This window comes from Mustela lutreola, chromosome 10 (genome assembly GCF_030435805.1).
Source record: "Mustela lutreola isolate mMusLut2 chromosome 10, mMusLut2.pri, whole genome shotgun sequence".
NCBI classification, from domain to species: domain Eukaryota; kingdom Metazoa; phylum Chordata; class Mammalia; order Carnivora; family Mustelidae; genus Mustela; species Mustela lutreola.
In genome coordinates, this window is record NC_081299.1 from 10,922,777 (window position 1) to 10,943,063 (window position 20,287).

Genomic DNA, 20,287 nt, shown 5'->3' on the forward strand with positions numbered 1-20,287 from the left:
CGGGAGCAGGATGGCCTCTCCCAGCCCGCCCCCGCGTCCGGGAAGGAGCTGGAAACGCTGGCTGCCCCCACACACGCCGAGCGTGGGGTGGGGTGCCATGGGAGGGAGCGGAGAACCTGACCGCAGACGCACCCACTGCAGCCGGAGGGGCGCGTGGACAGTTGGGCGGCCCGCCCCACCTTCTGGCTCTCTGGCCCTTTCTCCCCTAATAATCCCTCGTTTGGGGTGGTGTGGACCTACGTACATTATGAGCAGCCGTAGAATAGAAGCAGCAGCTCGAGGTTTGCAGGAATTCGTACATCCTGCTTCCCCAACCAGAAATACCAGTTTGGATCACTGTGGTAGGTTGTTGTGCATCTGCTTTTTTGGAGCGGGCTCCTGCTTAAGCAAACGTAATTTACCTTTAAATGTAGAGGTTTGCACTCTAAGTGATGGAAAAAGTTTTGAGACTTCCATTACCTTGTTTTGAGGCATTTGGAAATGCCCTGTTCCCTTTGCCCTACCACATGGCATTTCTGGTTAAATTCTTTAAAAAAAAAAAAAGAAAAAAGAAAGGGCAATTTCCCCCCTTCCCCCCACCAAAGGGAGGGCAGTTATTAGTTCAATTCAAGTTGTTTGTTGCTCTGGTTTCTTCGCTGGGAGCAGGCCAGAATCTCTCTTTATTTCAGGCCATAATTCAGTTTGGCTGGGTTCAAAGTTCGTTGCTTTATGAGGATATTTTTGTGAAAACGGCCTAGTATATTCTGGGTGTGATTCGCCTGTTTCATTTCCCTACCCAGCTGGAAGGAAGTTCAGCTGCTCTAACATTTCAAATAAGCAAAGTAATTTATTCTCAAAATGCCTTGAGGCTGCCCCCAAACAGAATTGGTGACGATAACTCTGGCCTTCACGCTAAAACATTTAAATCTTAACTTGATAAGTGGACCTTGGAGGACATGGTCTGAACATTAAGAAAATTATAGAAGTCCTGCAAGGCCCCAGAATATAAATCTTGATTTCCTACTGCAGTTATGAAATAGTTCCAAAAACTATTGCCTAACTACAGCGTGTTCTGCCCTGTGTTATAGTAAACAGATGCGTCAATATTTTGTTCAGAAGCGAGTATGATTCCTTTACAGTATGTGAACTTTGGAACCTTGGCATAAAGCTGAATATCAAAGATTTTGTTTCAAGGTGCAAAGTGTCACTCAAATAGGTCAACTGATGAAAGTTACAAAGAACTTGGTAAAAGGGATTCTTTGAGCCTTTTTCTGTAAACAGCTAATCCACAAAAACTGAGGAACCAGTTCCTGTTAGTGAATCCCTCAAGTGGAGAGCTAGGAAAGGACAGCTTAATTAGGGAGGGACGCTCAACTCTTAAAATATTTGAAGGTGGCTTTTCTCTTATGCTGGTTACACTCACCAGCTGGTGGGGGAAATAAAAAATTAAGATGTAAGTTGATTTTGTTGTTATTAGGACTTGGAAGAAGATGAAGGTTGGCACTGCCTCAGATCCTGCCGGTTTTGAGTGAAGAGTGTGTCAGATTGGCACAGCGCAGGGTGTGAGGAGTACCTCAGTCACTGAACAGTCAGGCTGACTCCAGATTTCTTTCTTATTCCTTAGGTCACCTTTGGGCATTTACTTCCTTCCCAAGCCAGATTAGCATATGCAAACCTGGGCTCCCGGTACTGTGAACCTTGTATTACAGAGCGGTAAACAGCTCCTGTGTTTCAAGTTCGTTCCTGTTGGCTCCATTGTAACCTAACACAGATCTATTTTAAGATGTCTGGTGGTCGGTTGTCTTTTCAGTTGTTTGCCCATCGGGCAGGAACAGGATCCACCCCAGACACTTGAGTCATTTCCCTTCACCAAATCATAATAGTAAGCATCGTTAGAGTTCTTACCTACAAAAATGTCGCTTACGCGAGGCCCCGCTCCCACCCCTTTACCTCCCAGATTCTCCCCTATTACTCATTTTCCCTTTCTTCCTTTCACAGTTCTCTTGGTCTCTTGACCTCTCTCCTCTTAGTTACCTTCTCCATTCTCATTCCTTCTCCTCCATTTTTTTTTTTTTTAAAGATTTTATTTATTTATTTGAAAGACAGAGATCACAAGTAGGCAGAGAGAGAGGCAGAGGGAGAGGAAGGGAAGCAAGCTCCCTGCTGAGCAGAGAGCCCGATGCGGGACTCGATCCCAGGACCCTGGGATCATGACCTGAGCCGAAGGCAGAGGCTTTAACCCACTGAGCCACCCAGGCGCCCCCTTCTCCTCCATTTTTAAAGGGATTTTTTTTCTTTTTAATGTTCCTGACTATTCTTTCCCATCAAGATCTCCACCACTGATGTCCAAACTTTTTTGGTTATGTATCCCTCTGAGTAAAATGTTTGGGAACATACATCTTTGTGATATATAAAAAGTTACGAACATTATGAACAAATGTGATACACATTGTATATATATTTGCACATATATGTATATAACTGGAAACATCAGTTATGTAATACACATGAAGGAATACCTTGTGTCCATTATGAACAACCATAAGATAGAATTTAAGGAAGGATGAACTCAAATAAATGGAAATGAAAATTCCAATACTGTTCTGTTCCTTCATATTTAAAGAATTGCTTTGCATGCCTTCCCTGCATTGAGGATCACTAGTTTTGAATTCAGTCTTCCACATCAGCCTCAGTAGTGCCTAAGTATGCACTTGGAAAAGGTGTTAATTTTTAACAGCTCTGGTCTGATTATAGTAGTTATAATGTGACGATAACAAATTTAGACTAGAAACTATCTCTGCTTGTACATGTGATTAAAGCTGGGCATGTTCCATCTCTTAATACAAGTGTGGGCTTGGAAGCCCGTCATGGCTCTGTTTGATACTTTGATGCAGACTTGGCTGGGCAAACTTCAAAGAATTATCAGAACTTAGCTTCACTTTAAATTAACGTCTTTGTATTTTTGAAACATCATTATAATTTACCCCTGTAGGTGGCATGTGATAAAGACGTGTGCAGAATGTGTAAGGACTCTGAAATGAAAGGCATATTTAAATACCAAATAATAGCAGTGAGTGTATGATCCTGGAAAAGCAGCTCTGTACACAGCATGACTTGTGGTTTGTAAAGCACTGTTTTAAATCCGTGGAAACTGAAATCTTCTGTTGTAGCTGGTTTAGACATGTTTATTTTCGCAGGTAATTTTTTTGTTCGTAGGTAATGTCCCCCCCCCCCCCCATAAATACTACATATTCATTGTTGAGAATGAACAATGTAACTTACAGGAAAAGATAAGGACAGTAAGTTACTACCTCATAACTCCCGAATAATTGCAGTTTGCTTAAGATTTTATTTATTTGAGAGAGAGGGAGCGAGAGAGACCACGAACATGGGGGAAAGGGTGAAACAAGCTGTCCACTGAGCAGAGAGCCCAACATGGGACTCAGTCCCAGGACCCTGGGATCATGACCTGAGCTGAAGGCAGAGGGTTTACCCTCTGAGCCACCTGGGCACCCCTGCAGTTTATTTTTTAGTGGATTTTTTTTTCTGTGCTTACTTCCTTTTACATATGTTTCTTTTAAACACGATGGCCTGAACTACACTAACAGTTTCAACTTTCTTTGTTCCTCAACACTACATTGTCACCATTTTCCCATTACATATCACATTCTTCAAATTTATCATTTTAATGGCTATATCATATACCATCCTATCGATGTACTACAATTTATTTAACAATTTCCTTATTGCTGAGCATTTGAGTTGGGGAAAATTGGAATCAGTTATGAGTATCATTTTCATGGATATCTATATACCTAAGCCTTTGTCCCCATTTCTGATTATTTTCTCAGGATATATTCTTAGATACGGAATTGCCAGGTCTTTTGAAAGGCTCTTGGTAACTGTTGCCAAATTGTTTTCCAGCAGAGCTGTAAAAGTCAAGCTGTTGCATGAAATAGTTCATGTAGACCACTTGACATACAATGGGCTTTCTGTTACTGGTAGATACTATTATGTAGCCATTCAGATGTGAGTCCAAAGATTTTGTGGCCAGTGTCTGGTCCTTACTGCTAGAAACATATTGCGATTTCTGCTGATTGAAGGCTCTCATTCAGAGACCGGGAAATGTTTGATACCATGCTTACAGGTCCTGGAGTTGTTTTAATCATACTGTTGAATGTTCTTTGAGAGGAGAATTCCATCTCGAGGGTGACCCCTCTGGAGTAAGTCCTCGCAGGTGGGCCACTTCCACAGCTAGAGACTCGCAGCAGGATCAGTTTTCCTGTTTGATGTTCTCATCGCTGGCAAAACTAGAATTTTTAGCTTTGTGGCCTTTGAGTTGAGTGTTTGGGTAGGAAGCATCACCAGTGCCATTACTGACACTCAGTTTGTTTTGACTGGTAGAAATTTGAAACCATTGGTCTGATATTCTGTTAAGCTAGAAGATCATTCAGACTTATTCTAGGACTTAAGCTATAAAAAGATTGTCTTTCTTAGACTTTTAAACCTGTCTTAACAAAAAGAAATCCGTTCTTTGTTACAATTTTAGCTAAGCTTTTGTTTATCTCATGTGTGTCCTTGACTCAAATGGAGTACGCCTGCTGCTCTGTCAGTGTGAAGGGTCTTTGCTCCTCAGCCACATTCTCCAGTCGAGTATTTTTAGGAAGTGGGGCAGATAGCAATATTCCACACTTCCTATATGTGTTTGGTGCTGGTTATTACCTGGATCTTATTGTTAGATGAGGCTGTCTTACTTTGCAAAAAAATTACATTGTCTGCGGAGCAAAGACTGTGTTAAAGGAACACTGTGGAGTGATGTACGCTGTCTACAAGGTGGGAGACCAGAGGGAGCAGTTGCGAGCGTTCTTCTTGCATCCAGGGCAGGGGATGCAGTGAGCAGTGGACAGGGTTTAGATCCCTTTGGTGAGGATAGGCCCTTAGTGGATGGCTTGCTAGCTCTTGTTCAGGTCACCCGGTGATGCCCCAGGCCACTTTGGACTTAGGTTTGGGGAAGCTGTATGTGGTCCTTAGGGAAGATTATGGGCTCTGTAGTCAGGCAGACATGGTTCCACTCCTAGTTCTCTTCTTAAGAGCTGTGTAGTCTCAGGTCACTGAACTCTGTATCCGTTTCCCTGTGCATAAAATGGGAACAATAAGGCCCACCTCATAAAATGATTGACACTTTCATGAGAGGACGTTGGGAAGTGGGAGACCTCAAGAAGCCATTCTGATAGAAGTGCACATGGCAGTGGTATTTGATTGTGGCTCCTCAGGCTGAAGAGATGCCAGTGACCTAGTGGCCCGGAGCATTCTGATGCTGCTGAGTTTGATTTCCTGTTGTTGATAAATGTTCTTTTATAAGTCCAGTTAGAATGTGTCCACTGACTATCTCTGAATATACTGATAGTTAAGTTTCTGTACCCGGAAAATTAAGGAGTGGGCTGTGGACCACTTGGTCCCTTCCTTGTGGTGGCTTCACCGTGTTGCTGCCACCTTGTAAGAGCTGCCTGCGTGGCGTTTCTCTTGACAAGCCTCTTCTTGCTGCATACGCCGACCTGTGACACTTGTCCCTTTCGATTTCCGGTAGTTTTCCCAGCAATCCCACACGTTGCTGTAGGACTTTCAGGTCGTATTGCAAACAGTCTGTGTTGATTCTGTTGTACCTTTACTGTGTGGCGCTTAAATAAGGGAGAAGCAGAGTGTGACCAGATTGATGGAATGATGCCTGCAGTCTCTTGTAACATGTTTGAACTCTGTAGGTTGAGGGTAAGAACAAACATTACTTTTTCTAGTCATGTATAGAATTTATAAAGTATCGGCATCCCTACAAACTCTGAAATCAGTTTCTTGTGCATCCTCAGAAGTATTCGGTTTTGGAAATTCGGTTTCCTGTTCGTCCTGTTCCTCACGTCAGTGCAAATTCTGCGAGCAGATAGGACAGCTCGTTTTTCCCTGTACAGATCCTGTACTTTTCAGGTTCTGTGTCAGGCAGTCTGACTGTGAAAGCTTTGAGGACACAAGAGGAAATGCTGTAAAATGGTAGTGGGGCAGAAAGACCTGGAAGGGACAGCTGTAGTGATTCTCGAGCCCCACCTGCTTGCTTGACAAATGGGGACTGTGAAGCCTGGACCAGCTGAGGGACGTGGCCCCTCTCAGAGCCAGGACAGGACTTGGGCTCCTCCGTTGGCCTGTGGCCTGGTGCAGAGCCAGTCGTTAGGGAGAAAGCCTTTCAAAGCCAGAGTTTGCTCTGAATGCCCCTCGGGGGCATGTGACAGTGTGGGGTAGGTTTCGTGTGCCTTCGTGGTAAAAGCACCCTGTGTCCTCCTACCCCGTGCTTCGTGCAGCGCGGTGCTTTGTCTGCGTTTCTGCTCTCAGGTTTTCTTCAGTGTTGGTCGCACCTCGTAAAAATGTTTTTATTAGTAGTACATCCCTGATCCTTTTTGCCATCTGTGTTTAGTTGTTCTTTTCTGAATTTCTTCCCCTTTCATCTTCCAGTCGTAAGTGTGACCGAGCTTTGGGAATGGTAGGAGGGATGCAGAGCAGGTGGTGTTTGGAAAACTCGCAGACGTGCTGGTGTGCAGGATCATTTAGAAGTGGACACACTGGGTGTCATGTCCAGCTTGGTGACTGTAATTAACAGTGCTGTATCATGTACTTGAAAGCTGCTAGGAGAGTCCATGTTTGAAATTCTCATGTCACACGCGCGCGCACGCACACACACATCCGGCATTTGAGATATGGCGAGCAAAACAAAATCCTGCCCTCAAGTAGCTTACGTTTTAGTGGGGGCAGAAAGACAATAAATAGATTTATAGGGGCGCCTGGGTGGCTCACTGGGTTAAAGCCTCTGCCTTCGGCTCAGGTCATGGTTCCAGGGTCTTGGGATTGAGCCCCGCATCGGGCTCTCTGCTCAGCGGGGACCCTGCTTCCCTTCCTCTCTCTCTGCCTGCCTCTCTTCCTGCTTGTGGATCTCTGTCAAATAAATAAATAAATAAATAATCTTTAAGAAATAGATTTATAGTATGAGAGGTGAGGGTACATTTTATTTTATTTTTATTTTTTTAGATTTTATTTATTTATTTTACAGAGATGACAAGTAGGCAGAGGTGGGGGGAAGCAGGATCCCCACCGAGTGGAGAGCCTGATGTGGGGCTCAGTCCCAGGATCCTGAGATCTTGACCTGTGCCAAAGGCAAAGGCTTAACCACTGAGCCACCCAGGCACTCTGAGGGTACTTTTTAAATAGACTGATGAATGAAGGGGTCTGAAAAGGTAATGTTTGATCAGAGACCTTAAGAGAGAATGACTGGGGAGCACCTGGCTGGCTCAGTCAGCAGAGCATGCAACTCTTGATCTCAGGGTCGTGAGTTCAATTTCCACATTGGGCATAGAGCCTACTTCTAAAAGTAGATGACTGGGAAAAGAACATTCCTTAGGTAGAAGAGCAAGAGAAACAGTCCCAGAGGGAAATTGATCATGTTATTTGGGAACAGCAATTACAGTATGAGATGAAGTCAGAAGGAGAGCCAGGGACCCAAATGGTTTGGGCCTATTTCGTAACGGGAAGGACTTGGGCTTTTTGTTCCAGGTGTGATTGGAAACCACTGGGGGGTTTTGAGCAGGGACTGACGTCTGATGAAAAGGGACGCTGGACGTAGTCTTCCTGCTTTGTGCCATGTTACTTCTCAGTGCTTTCTACTGTACAATCTTTTCTGGTCATAGATTGTCTATGCTGAAAGACCTCTCACAGACAACCACAGATCGCTGGCTTCCTACGGCTTGAAAGATGGGGACGTTGTGATTTTACGACAGAAGGAGAACGCCGACCCTCGACCTCCAGTGCAGTTCCCAAGTAAGACATCCCTGACACCAGCATCAGGAGAGTGTAACGTGGGCCGGAGCAGTGGACTGCCTGCGGGTTCAGAGTGCAGGGTACAGGCTCTGACTGCCCGTTGGTTGCCGTGTAACCTCGGATGTGTTAACTTTCCTACGTCCGTTTCATCACCAGCTGTGAGATAGGCTGTGAGAATAGTGCACTCGCAACCTCTGGCACACAGCGTGTCCGCGATAAACGTTTGCTTCTACTGTTATCAATAATAACTTTATCCTTGGGAAGGACTTAGGAGGCCACCGCTGCCTGTGATTCCTGACTGACTTTTGCTACTTTGTGCCTGGCCTGCTGCTGGTAGTCAGCCAGGCACGTGCCCCTCCGTTACGTGGTCTCATCACTGTTGTGGGGGAAGAGATTCCTCTTTATAATTTGTTATCACTAATAGATGAAGCTCTGATTTTAAGTAATGTCTTCAGTGTTATGTAGCTAATAAATGAAGACATGGGAACAAAATGTGGTATTTTTTCCCGTTATACTGACCTTTAAGAGCATTAAGCCGCCAGACCACCAAATTCTGTTCCTTCCCTGCCAGCCATGTTAATCCTGTGAAAGGCAGCTGTTGTCTGTCTTGATGTTCCGTCCAGATTAGGGGTTTATAATCTGGAATCTGTGCATTGGGATTTAGAGTGATTCTGTGTCCTTGAAAGAATCACAGAATTGGGTGGCTTCGCACATGTGTGCATTTGATGGAGAAAGAGTCTGTAGCTTTCCTCAGATGCTCAGAGGGGTTCCTGATCTGTAGAAAGTTGACAGGGTTTTGAGAGGGAACTGTTTGATGAAATGTAATAGTGTTTTCCGTTTCCTGTTATCTTTGGATAGATTTCTTTCCACAGTGTTTAGTCATTAGGATGGCTGGTTTTATGGTTTGTGGTAACAGCTGATGGGTGTCTGGGTGACGATGACAAACCCTAGCTCGGAACACAGTGCTTCCATTCAGCCTGAAACTGGGGCTGTGACCATGATGCACTGTTCTCCCGGATCGGGGTTACAGCAGTCCCTCAGGGCTACTGTTAAACTTTAGAAAGAGCTGGGATTCGAACATGCCAGTCAACAAAAACCAAGTCTGCCTTTGGTTAATTTGGTGAGATGGTTAGTTCTAGAAAGTGACTGGTTTTTGTTTTTTGTCCCCCCCCCCCCCCCGGCACTGTCCCATGTGGACCAGACAGCCAGTAGGTGGGGGTGGCGAGGGGATCTTGGTCTATCAGGTAAACAGGTTTCTCAGAATTACTTTGAAGTGAATGGACTCTCAAGATAAGTGTAACAGGGTTAGAGATAAAATTTCTCGACCCACAGAGAAGGCCCGCCCCTGTGTTTTGCCTGTTGGTATAGATTAACTCCCTCAAACGTGTACACGCACACATAAACATTTACTAGCTGCCCGCTGAGGTCTGTTTGGAGAAAGTGTCTAGTTGAACCCGTGCTAAGAGGCAGAAACTGACGCTGGAATTTAAGGATTCCCTCCTTCTGTTGATGTCCCGTACGCTTCAGGACGGCCTCAGACTTGGGACAGGAGTGACCCTCAGATACATTTTTGGGATTGAGGAGATGCAGCTCCATTCAGTTCTAGCGCCCCATTCTCGCTCTGCTCTGCTTTTTCTTTGCTAAGGTAAAAACTCCTTTTTAAGTAACAGCTATATTGAGATGCCATTCATATACCATAAGTTCACTCATTTAAAGGGTACAGTTTGGGGCGCCTGGGTGGCTCAGTGGGTTAAAGCCTCTGCCTTCAGCTCAGGTCATGATCTCAGGGTCCTGGGATCGAGCCCCACATCAGGCTCTCTGCTCAGCGGGGAGCCTGCTTCCCCCTCTCTCTCTGCCTGCCTCTCCACCTACTTGTGATTTCTGTCAAATAAATAAATAAAATCTTAAAAAAAAAAGGGTACAGTTCATTGATTTTGAGTATATTCCAAGTTGTGCAGCCGTCACTACAATCAACTGTAGCACATTCTCATCACCTTAAAAATAAACTGTACCCATTAGCAGTCATTCCCCATCTGCCTCCAAGCCTCCTGGCCCCGGGCAACCATCAGTCTACCTTCCGTCTCTGTGTATTTTCCTATTCTGGACATTTCATATAAATGGAATCATATAATATGTGGGTCCTTTGTGTAAGACTCCCTTTTATTTTCCTTTCATTTTAATAGGGTCAGCCCAGCCTGCATTTTAGAACCTGGGAATTGTATCCTTTAACTCGGTTCTATCTTTTGGTGACCTAAGCACTGGGAGAGAACCTGAACATGTTCCTTTTTCTTCTGTTTGTCTCTCCTGTAGAACAGTTCTACCTGCTAGCTCCCCAGGGCATAAGAGTTAGCAGTGATGCACAGATGAAAGCATAAATTCCGACGACGAATGTGTTCAGCAGAAACTTGTAGAATTTTACATCTAAAATGGATTCAGGTCCCTTGGATTGTATAGTATTCTTTCCCCAGGGTGTGCAGGCTCTTTGAAACATGTCAAAGCGGACTGGGATTTTTCTCAAGAATTACATTCAGAATTATGTGGTTATATTTATTGAGACTAGCTTTAATGTTTTAAAAGCACAAATAAGTAAAAACTTGTCATCTCTCCTGGGATACTGTATAAGCCAAAAATCTAGGGTTACTACCACTGTCGGCACCCCCTTTTCTATTCTTGCCTGTGGGTTCACCCAGACTGCGGTTAGTTGAGAGTGGGAGCAGGGCCAAGGTCAGATGTCTACAGTTAACCATTTACGACATGCCATGTACCAGCAAGTGCTGTTCCCTTCAAATGCTTGTTTTGATGGAGTCACTGGAAGTAAACTTTGAACCGATTTTCCCCAACAGACTTACCCCGCATAGACTTCCGTAGTATAGCCGTGCCCGGCACGTCAGGCTCCCGGCAGCGCCAGCCACCAGCACAGCATTCCCACTCATCTGGAGACATAGCTTCATCTCCTCAGGGCTTGGACAATCCGGCCTTGCTCCGAGACATGTTGCTGGCCAACCCCCATGAGCTGTCCTTGCTGAAGGAACGCAACCCGCCCTTGGCAGATGCTCTGCTCAGTGGAGACCTTGGTAAGCTTACGCATATGGAAGACTGGCAAGCTGACCCGAGGGGAAGTGGTTCCATCGCAGCATGTGTGGAGAAACTCAGGCAGCTGGTGTGTTCGAGCCTCCGCATCATGCGATTGCTTGAACCTACCAGGTGCTCTCTGAGAGGTAGATCCGGGCTAGTGTCAAGGGCTGAGTTTACTGGCAGTAGCGAGAGAATTCTACATCTGCATGGAGTTTTGAAATCCAGCTTGACCAGCCTCCTCCATTGACCTTTTTTTCAGATTGTTTTCACAGCGCATAATCTGGGTACTCCTATTTTAACCTGTTCAGTTAGACCCTCAGTTTGAGAGCACACCAGTAACCCAGCTTGCTGCCAGGTGAAATGCTTTTAGTTACAGAAAACATGTCTGGTGCCATCAGCCTGTATGGTAAAATGGAATGAACCCTTTTATTTTCTCCCGCCCCAAGTTTAATGGGAGCAGGGTTGTTGCCAACAGCTTGTTTGGAGCTGTATTTGATCCATTCTTATATTAAATAGAACATTTATTTTTAGTTAGCTTCATGAATAAAGTTTTTCTCTGTAAATTTCTCTAGTTTTATTCTTGGGCTTATGAAACGGTACTGATTAAATTTTAAAACATGACAGACACTTAATAGCTCATTCTTCAGTTGACCATCTTTTAAATCGAGGTAATACTTACCTAACAGAAACGCACAGATTTTTTTTTTAAGTATACTTTCATTGAGTTTTGGCAAACTCAATGTGACCACCCTAGTCAAGATCTAGAACGTTTTTCTCACTCCAGAAGTTCCAGTATATTCTCTGCGGCAAGTCAGTTTCCTCCCCTGATGGGCTGCTGCCATTCTGATAATTGTGGTTTCGATCTTCATGTAAATGGAATCGTACACTGTGTCCTCTCTCATGGCAGACTTCTTTTGCTCAGCTTAATGTGTTTCAGATTCATTCATGTTGTGTGTGTTAATAGTTCATATGACCATTATTCTGGTGTCTTTGATTTCTTATGTAGCAGATCTAGTCACCAAAGACCACGGGGATGGCAAGTTGAAGTTTATACATTTTTATTCATCCTCATTTAAGAAATAGCAAAATTAAGGTGGTTCTTGTAACACATTTTCTAGCAAGCAATATTTCCTTTTCACTCATTTTCCTGCCTGTTATTCACCAGGTCAGATAGGTAGGCTAACAGTAGTTTGCACTTAACTTACCTGGCTTAAGGGAGAGGCTGTTATAAAGGGAATGAAACTAGAGGAAAAACAGGGTTGTGGTGCATGGTTTTCAGTGGTGGTGGTGACGTTGGTGGGTTTTTTGTTTTTTAATTGAAATATAGTTGACACACAACGTTACCGTAGTTCACGTGTACAACAAACACCGTGATTCATCAGGTCTGTGCCTTACGTTGTGCTCACTGCAGACACACTGCTTGTCACCACACAAACACTATTACCATACCACGGACAAGATCCCCTGTTGTCATGCTGTTTTATCTCTAGGTAATAGGTTCATAAGGGCGGCCAGGGAGGAAAGCAGCGCAGCCATTATCTGCCACACAGATAGTCATTTCCATTCATTTCAATTGAAATATTGTTATCTCTGGGTAAAGACACTACAATGGATAACTTCTTACAGGAAGAAATGATTTTTGCAAAGACTTAATTTCTTCATATTAAATTTAGGTGACGTACGTAGTCTTGCCTCAGAAAATAGCAAGTAAGTATACTTTCATTGAGTTTTGGCAAACTCAATGTGACCACCCTAGTCAAGATATAGAACGTTTTTCTCACTCCAGAAGTTCATTTAAAATAATTCTTAGGCATCCTTTCTGCATCTCTTTACAGTTGTACCTTGAGAACCTGTTTGATCTGGAAGAGTACTAATGAAGAATGGAAATAGAGCGGTACTCAAGATTTTCTCCCTTATTTTTGTAGAGAAATTTTCTAGGGTCCTGGTGGAGCAGCAGCAGGACCGAGCCCGGAGAGAGCAAGAAAGGATTCGTCTCTTTTCTGCTGACCCTTTTGATCTTGAAGCTCAGGCAAAAATAGAAGAAGATATAAGGTAATGACCCTTTTCCTAAAGAGCGAACTTTATAGAGAATCCAGAGTTCCCAAATGACAGGTGACCCTGTGTCAGTCGGGCATCTGCTCTGAAGCAGCCTCCTTGTTTTTGTATTTGAGAGAGCAGTTCCGCCTTTTAGGTCTTCTTTCCTCTTCCGTTTTCCTCACACGTTGATTCAACGTATGACAGTGGCACAAGTATCTAACTTAATGACGTTCTCTTCTAAAAGTTGAGTGAAGATTCCGGGACTGGCCCACAGTGCATCAGCAGAGCAGCTGCAGGTAGGTGACTACAGGACTGAGCAGCGGCCCCTGCTTGGTGAGACTGTTCGGGCAGCTCCACAGGCTGCCTGATTGCAGTCTCCGTCCGTAGACATAATGCGTGAGCCCTAGTTAAATTAAACCCAGGCTTGGGTGCAATCTTGGATCAGAGAGCGATCTCTGGACAGATGGAACTCTGTGGTCCTAGGGCTGTTTGCCTCCTGCAGCTCTTGCACTGGCCTCAGTGGACAGCTCTAGCTTCCCTAATGCTGTGGTCCTCACCTGGGGCTACATTAAAATCACATAAGAGGCTTTAAAACTGTAGGTGCTTGTGCTCTCCCCTCAAATCTGATGGATCAGAATCTTCAGAGGTAGGGCCAGAGCAGGTACAGTGATGCTGATGACAGCCTTGGTCACATTACTGTCACGAGCTAGATGCTCTTCAGCCCCTTAGAATGGAAGGACAACCGCCCCCCCACCCCCATTCCGTTTTTGTTGCAAATGGTGAAGGCCTTAGTATAGTCTTCCCTGTCTTTTCCGTGTTCTTGGTTTTCTGTGGCTAACTATAGTCTCCAAGCAGATAGGTCAGAAGATCAGTAGTCGCTTCATACCATGTCGCAAAACCTATGCCATTCATCTCACTTCTTCTTACCACGTAGGCATTTTATCATCCCACATCATCGTGAGAAGCGTGAGTACAGTACAGTAAGGTATTTTGAGAGAGACGCATTCATAGAATGTTTACTACAGAATATTACAGTTTTTCTATTTTATTATTATTGTTGCTTCTCACTGTACGTCACTGATAAATGAAGCTTTATCTTAGGTATACGTACACAGGAAGAAATATAGTATATGTGTAGGATTTGGTACTCTTTGTGATTTCGGGTGTCCACTGGGGGTCATGGACTCTATCCCTTGCCGTATAGGAAGAACTATGTTCTTTGCAGTCATAGTCTTTTGTTACTTGAATGAAGCCCAACTTGGTCATTACATTATAATGTCAGCTTGGAAGTCAAATAATGGTTATTTTATTTTTTGTTTCTCTGACTACATCTGAAATCAGGGAAATTTAAGTTATTTGTCCGAATCAGTTGACAGCCCCCAGCCGTTCTTGTTCTTTTTGATGAAGTGCCCACATTAATTGCATCAGTATATTAGTATATGAATATCTTTGAAAAAAAAATCTCACTAGTTAAATCTACCCAGAGAAATAGAAAAAGACATTTGTGTTCTCTGAACTAGACTCCATTGCAGCTCTAAGGGAACTTGACATAATTCTGAAGAACAGACATGTTCAATCCAGGAAGCAGGAGCAGTGGGAAGGAAAGTGGGGAGGCATCAGAGCCAAACCCTAACACTGCCCTGTCGGCAGAGTAGCAGTTAGAGGGGGCATGTTTGTGTGTCTTGCAGGAGGTGGGGGAGGTTAAGGAACTGGGGTAATGTGTACACTCTTTTTTTTCTTTTTTTAAAAAAATTTTATTTATTTATTTGACAGAGATCACAAGTAGGCAGAGAGGTGGGGGTGTGGGGAAGCAGGCTCCCTGCTGAGCAGAGAGCCCAATGTAAGGCTTGTTCCCAGAACCCTGAGATCATGACCTGAGCTGAAGACAGACGCCTTAACCCACTGAGCCACCCAGGTGCCCCAATGTGTACAGTCTTTTATTTTATTTTTTTTTAAGATTTATTTATTTGACAGAGAGATCACAAGTAGGCAGAGAGGCAGGCAGAGAGAGAGAGAGAGGAGGAAGCAGGCTCCCTGCCGAGCAGAGAGCCCAATGCGGGACTCAATCCCAGGACCCTGAGATCATGACCTGAGCTGAAGGCAGAGGCTTAGCCCACTGAGCCACCCAGGCGCCCCGTGTACACTCTTTTAAAGAATACCTTGTGCTTCTCAAGAGATTCTCCACATATAGAGCCCAGAATAGCCAAAATGACTGGTATTATCTCAGAATCTGATTTTGCTGAAACTTAACTTGGTGGAGTCAATGCAAGGTCAGGAGTATACAACTAATTTTAGTTCATTTCTAAATTTAAGAATGTGGCATAAGAGAAGAGCCGTGTAATTCTGTCAATCGCTTCCTGCAGTTTGCTTTGGTATGCTGCACAGTGATTACCCAGGGCACAACTGCACTGGGGTATGCGAGCTTGCGTATTTCCCTAGATTAAATAAACGTGCCTTCGATTTCCTGAAAAATTTCGTGTATTATTACAGAATGGCTGATAAAATTATTAGTTCAGTTGAGGGGGAGTATTACTGTGAAAAGGACAGGCACTGCAGGTTAGAGCAGGGGTTGGCAAGCTTCCCATGGATCGCCAGGCAGTAAATACTGTAGGGTTTGCAGGCCCTGCTGTCTCTGTCGCAAGGGCTCATTTGTGCCAGTGCGGTGCCAGCGTGGACCTACCTGATACGACCTCTTGGAGACCGGCAGTGCAGCTGCTCTCCTGTGGGGGTGTTTTGTTTTTTTCTTTTCTTTTTTTTAAAGGTTTTTATTTATTTGACAGAGAGAGAGTACAAGTAGACAGAGCAACAGGTGGAGGGAGAGGGAGAAGCAGGCTTCCTGCTGAGCAGGGAGCTGGATGCGGGGCTCGATCCCAGGACCCTGGGATCCTGACCTGAGCTGAAGGCAGCGGCCTAACCTGCTGAGCCAGCCAGGCATCCCGTCCCATGGGCGTTTGTTCACACAAACGGATGGTGGTCCAAACTGGTATAACTTATCCCCAGTCTGGGGCCCCCTCCTGTTTGTGCATCAGTCTTTAATTACGTTGCCCAGCCCTGCCCTCGTTCCCATTAATGTTGGTAGTGTTTGGTGTTTTTAAAAGGAGGTTGGGAATGAAGGTACAGGAGGTTGGAGAAAGCTAGAACCCCCTTTTAGATCCTTTTCATATGTGGGAATAGAATATGTCTGGTGTTTGGAGGAATGGTTTGACAGACAAGTGAACTGTGTGTGTGTGTGTGTGTTTTTCTGAGCGATAGCAGGTAACTAGAGAGACATTGCTCAGCATTTGCTGAGCATCTGCTCTTCTGTCAACACTGTGTTCTAGATGCTCTCCACCTCTTAGCCACACTATAATCGGAGCTGCTACACTCACTTAAAGGTAGAAAACCCAGTCTCGGGGATTAAGCAGAGACACAGTGCAGACCATTAACACCCATATATTATATTTGCCAACTATTTCTAACGCACCAGACATAGGAAATGTACCAGATGTCTAGTAAATCCTCTGTTAAAATTGAAGCATTCGTGAAATTCTCACATTCTACAGAATTAAAATGTCGTGACCCTTATACTCCGGAGGTTTATTCCTGTTTCTGAGCTCATAAAGGAAGCAGAACTGTTTTGCGGGAGAAAGCCATGTGCAGGCCTTCAGATTTGCAGATTTGCTGCCAACTGCGTCTCACCACCTCACCTGTTCCAGGAGAGAGCACCGGTTCCCATTTCCATGACTCAGCTACTGTAATAGGGGCACAAGAGGTGTACAGATGTTGGGTTGGTTTTTCCCCCAGTCAGTTAAGTGAAAGGAAAACTGTGGAGGTTCCAAGGCCTTGGGGCTCGGGCAGGAGGCTGCACTGCAGGCAAAGGAAGAGCTGGTAGAGTGGCCTTATTTGACCTCCTTCTTGGGACACACGGGCTGGTGTGGCTACAGTTCTTGGGGCGGTGGACAGCGTGGGGGTGTGGGCAGGCAAAGCTCTGGTGGCCGATGATCTTGCCGCGGGTGTGTGTCCGGGCCAGCTGGCGGGGGGACGGCTCGATGGCACCTCCCCGCAGACAGAACACCAGGTGCAGGCTGGACTCTGCGGCTGCTGTCGTCAGAGCGTCCGTCTGTCAGTGCTTTGCCCGCAACATCAGACCCTGCTCTCAGGTGGGATGCTCCCATTGACTTGGATTTTGGCTTTGATGCTCTCACTGGTATCACTAGGCTCAACCTCTAGAGTGATGGTCTTGCCCATCAGGGTCTTCTCGAAGATCAGCATCTCTGTGTCTGCTACTCAGCAGCTCGCTGAAGAGAAAGCCAAGTCTGTTTTGAATGTTGTGACTTTGAATTAGATTCCCCTTCCTGGAAATAATGATCTTACTGTGCTTGGTTTTGGTGTGTTACAGGCAACAGAACATTGAGGAAAACATGACGATAGCTATGGAAGAGGCTCCTGAAAGTTTTGGCCAAGTAGTGATGCTTTATATTAACTGCAAAGTGAACGGACACCCTGTGAAAGCTTTCGTTGACTCAGGTGACGTCTTGGTCTTTGTCTCTCTGTCTGTCGGACATTCCGACCTGACACGGGGAGAAGGGGGGGCCTGATGCCCGTGAAAGCGGGCAGAAGCCTGGACTGCTAACGAACCTGGGAGTCACTTCACTTGCCCACCTTTTGTTTGTAACAGGTTTATTTCTTAATCGTTTCTTCATTGGTTTTGTATCATGCAGTATGTCCTTTATCTTCCTACCCCCCTGATTGGGGAGCCTGAATTTTTAGGATACCTCTGTAAGAAGTTTGCGAGTACATGGGTTTAGAAGAAGGAGCCATGAGAGGCAGCAGTGTGGGGTGTAGGTCAGACCACTACCTCATCATGGTCTGTATGGCAGCCCTTTGCCGGGAGCTGCGAGAAGTCGAAGCATGTATGAATCAGGGCTCTTGCCCTGAAAGAACTTGACCGCCAGGTCAGTAGACAGGGAGTTCCCCACCTGAGATTGTGAATAGTGCCTATACCAGCTGGTACCTTTTCTCGCAGTAGTAACTGCTTTTCAGTCAGACCATACAGAGCACCGTGTGGGTGTGGCTCATTGGTCTCGTGTGTCTTAATCCTGGGTAGCTCGCTCAGCCTGTGAGATGGTGGGATGAGCTCCTGGAGTAGTGAAAGGCCCTGTTGAAGTATGACTTTCCTGCATTCGTTCATCCACAGCTATCTGAGCTCATGCTCAGTGTTTGTGTCTTGAGATACATACGTTCCTGAGAGAAGCACATTTGCTGATAGTCAGTTTTTAAAAAGTGTGTGTTGAATGCCGTAGGCGGGGCACTTGCACGGAGTGTTTGGGAGGAAGACTCACCGACTGGAGCTTCATGGGGCTCGTATCAGTGAGAGAGACAGAAGTGTACATAAGAGACCCTAAGGGTAACATTCAACGTTTACTGAGCCCTTACTGTATGCCAGGCAGCACACTCGGTGCTTAAAATAGATCATCTTAATTTCACTTAACCTTCAGGTTACCCCAGGGAGCTGTGTTCAGCTATTAACCCTGTTTTGTAGATGAGAAAACTTAGGTGATGTCACTCTTCAGGTAGACAGAGCCCATGAGTCGTGGACTTCGGATTCAGCTCCAGATCTGTTTGATACCACAGCTCAGTGACCGCAAAAATCAGATGCATGTTGGCTAGCCGTGGAGACCACATTCTTCCTCCGACTGGGCTGCTCGGGCGTGGCTTCCTCCCCAGAGCGGGCATCGGAACTGCCCTGTCTCCACGGGCAGAGGAAGGGGCATGGAGCCGAGTCTTGAGAAAAGGCGGGAGAGTGTTGAAAGGGGGCCTTCTTGTCTTGGGCTCGCTTACTTTACAACAATAAGTAGCTTTTGGGCGCCTGGGTGGCTCAGTGGGTTAAGCCGCTGCCTTCGGCTCAGGTCATGATCTCAGAGTCCTGGGATCGAGTCCCGCATCGGGCTCTCTGCTCAGCGGAGAGCCTGCTTCCCTCTCTCTCTCTGTCTGCCTCTCCATCTACTTGTGATTTCTCTCTGTCAAATAAATAAATAAAATCTTTAAAAAAAAAAACAAAAAACAATAAGTAGCTTTTGTGCAGTAGAAATGGGAGAGAGGAAGAAAAGAGAGATCGCCTTCTCCGGTTTTTTTTTTTTTCCCTTCCTTTTCGCTGGACCTTCTTGACTCTAACCTTCCTTAAATGCCAAGAGCTTTTAGTGCCCATAAAATGTCAGGTGCCTCGTGAGTAAAGTGAATGGGCAGTGATGGGATTGAATGAGAGGGGAGAGCCCTGGGCAAGGCCAGTCAGCTGCAGAGGAGGCGCGGTTTGACCTGGGCCTTGAGCACGAGGGGGATTCAGAGAAGGGGGGGCACTCTCTCTGCAGGAGGGTCAGCGGGAGTGAGAGGCAGAGGGAACAACTGGCTCCTGTCGAAGTGAGGGGTTTAGAACAGAGTGAAAGGCTGATAGCTGCATCTGTTCGGGCTGCTATAAAAGAAGACCATCAACCGGAGGCGGGGGGGCTCATACACAACAGATTTCCTTCTCCTAGTTCTGGAGGCTGGGGAGTTCTGGACCAAGGTACATGCAGGTTCAGTGTCTTCTGAGGACCCACTTCAAGGTCGCAGACGTTCGTCTTCCCGCTGTGTCCTCACATGGCAGAAAGAGTGAGGGCGCTCTCTGGGGTCTCTTGTACAAGAACACTCATCCCGTTCCGAAGAGTTTCACCTCCATGACCTGATCCCTCCCACACGCCCCACCTGCTGATGCAGCCACATTAGGAACGTGGTGGTTTCAACGTAGGAGTTTTGGGGGGGACACAGACATCGGTCTGTAGCAGCCGGAAGCACTTCGGCCGGGGTGAGGTGGACTGTGCAGCTGTGGCGAGGGGGTGTGAGGCTGATCTTACAAAGAGGAGGAGCCGTGGAGGATGTTTTAAGACTGAAAACAGTGACAGATCTGGAAAATTCTGTATCCCTCAGGGTCAGAGTCAGAACTATTTCCCTTGCTTTAAATTATACCTCTGCAGAGTGGTTTGGAAACCAGAGAACTTGTCCACTAGTGAGGGAAATAGGGGGTGAGCCACACTGGTTGCTATAGTTAGAAGGAAGGTAGGTCAGAAATAGAAATTGCATAAAACTTACTCACAGGGTTGGAGCAGAGTCTGAGAGTGGGGGGAAGGCTGAAAGACAGGGAGTCACGCGTGAACAGTGCCGAGTTTTATGTTGCAGGAAAGTAATTTCATGGGTAAGAGAAATCCGAGGTGAGCACTACTTGGGGGAGAAAGGGCTTTATACCTGTTGGCTTCGAGAAGGAAATGTCCAGAACACGGCGATAGACTAGAGTCCATGGGAGACTAGGACCACATGTAGGGGAAACAGAGAC

The 20,287-nt window shown here is 45.7% G+C and overlaps 1 protein-coding gene across 4 annotated transcripts in view; it reads left to right on the plus strand.

Annotated features, from left to right (window-relative positions):
• Positions 1-20,287, plus strand: part of DDI2 (DNA damage inducible 1 homolog 2) — a 45,335-nt gene that overhangs the window by 423 nt on the left and 24,625 nt on the right. For 2 of the 4 annotated variants that reach the window (XM_059137644.1, XM_059137639.1), the window contains exons 2-5: positions 7,701-7,830; positions 10,674-10,904; positions 12,831-12,957; positions 17,321-17,448. In XM_059137644.1, the coding sequence (XP_058993627.1) occupies positions 7,701-7,830; positions 10,674-10,904; positions 12,831-12,957; positions 17,321-17,448 (616 nt within the window). Of the gene's footprint in view, positions 1-7,700; positions 7,831-9,357; positions 9,476-10,673; positions 10,905-12,830; positions 12,958-17,320; positions 17,449-20,287 lie in introns of those variants that run through there. The other 2 variants (XM_059137640.1, XM_059137641.1) reach the window with 2 other exon arrangements.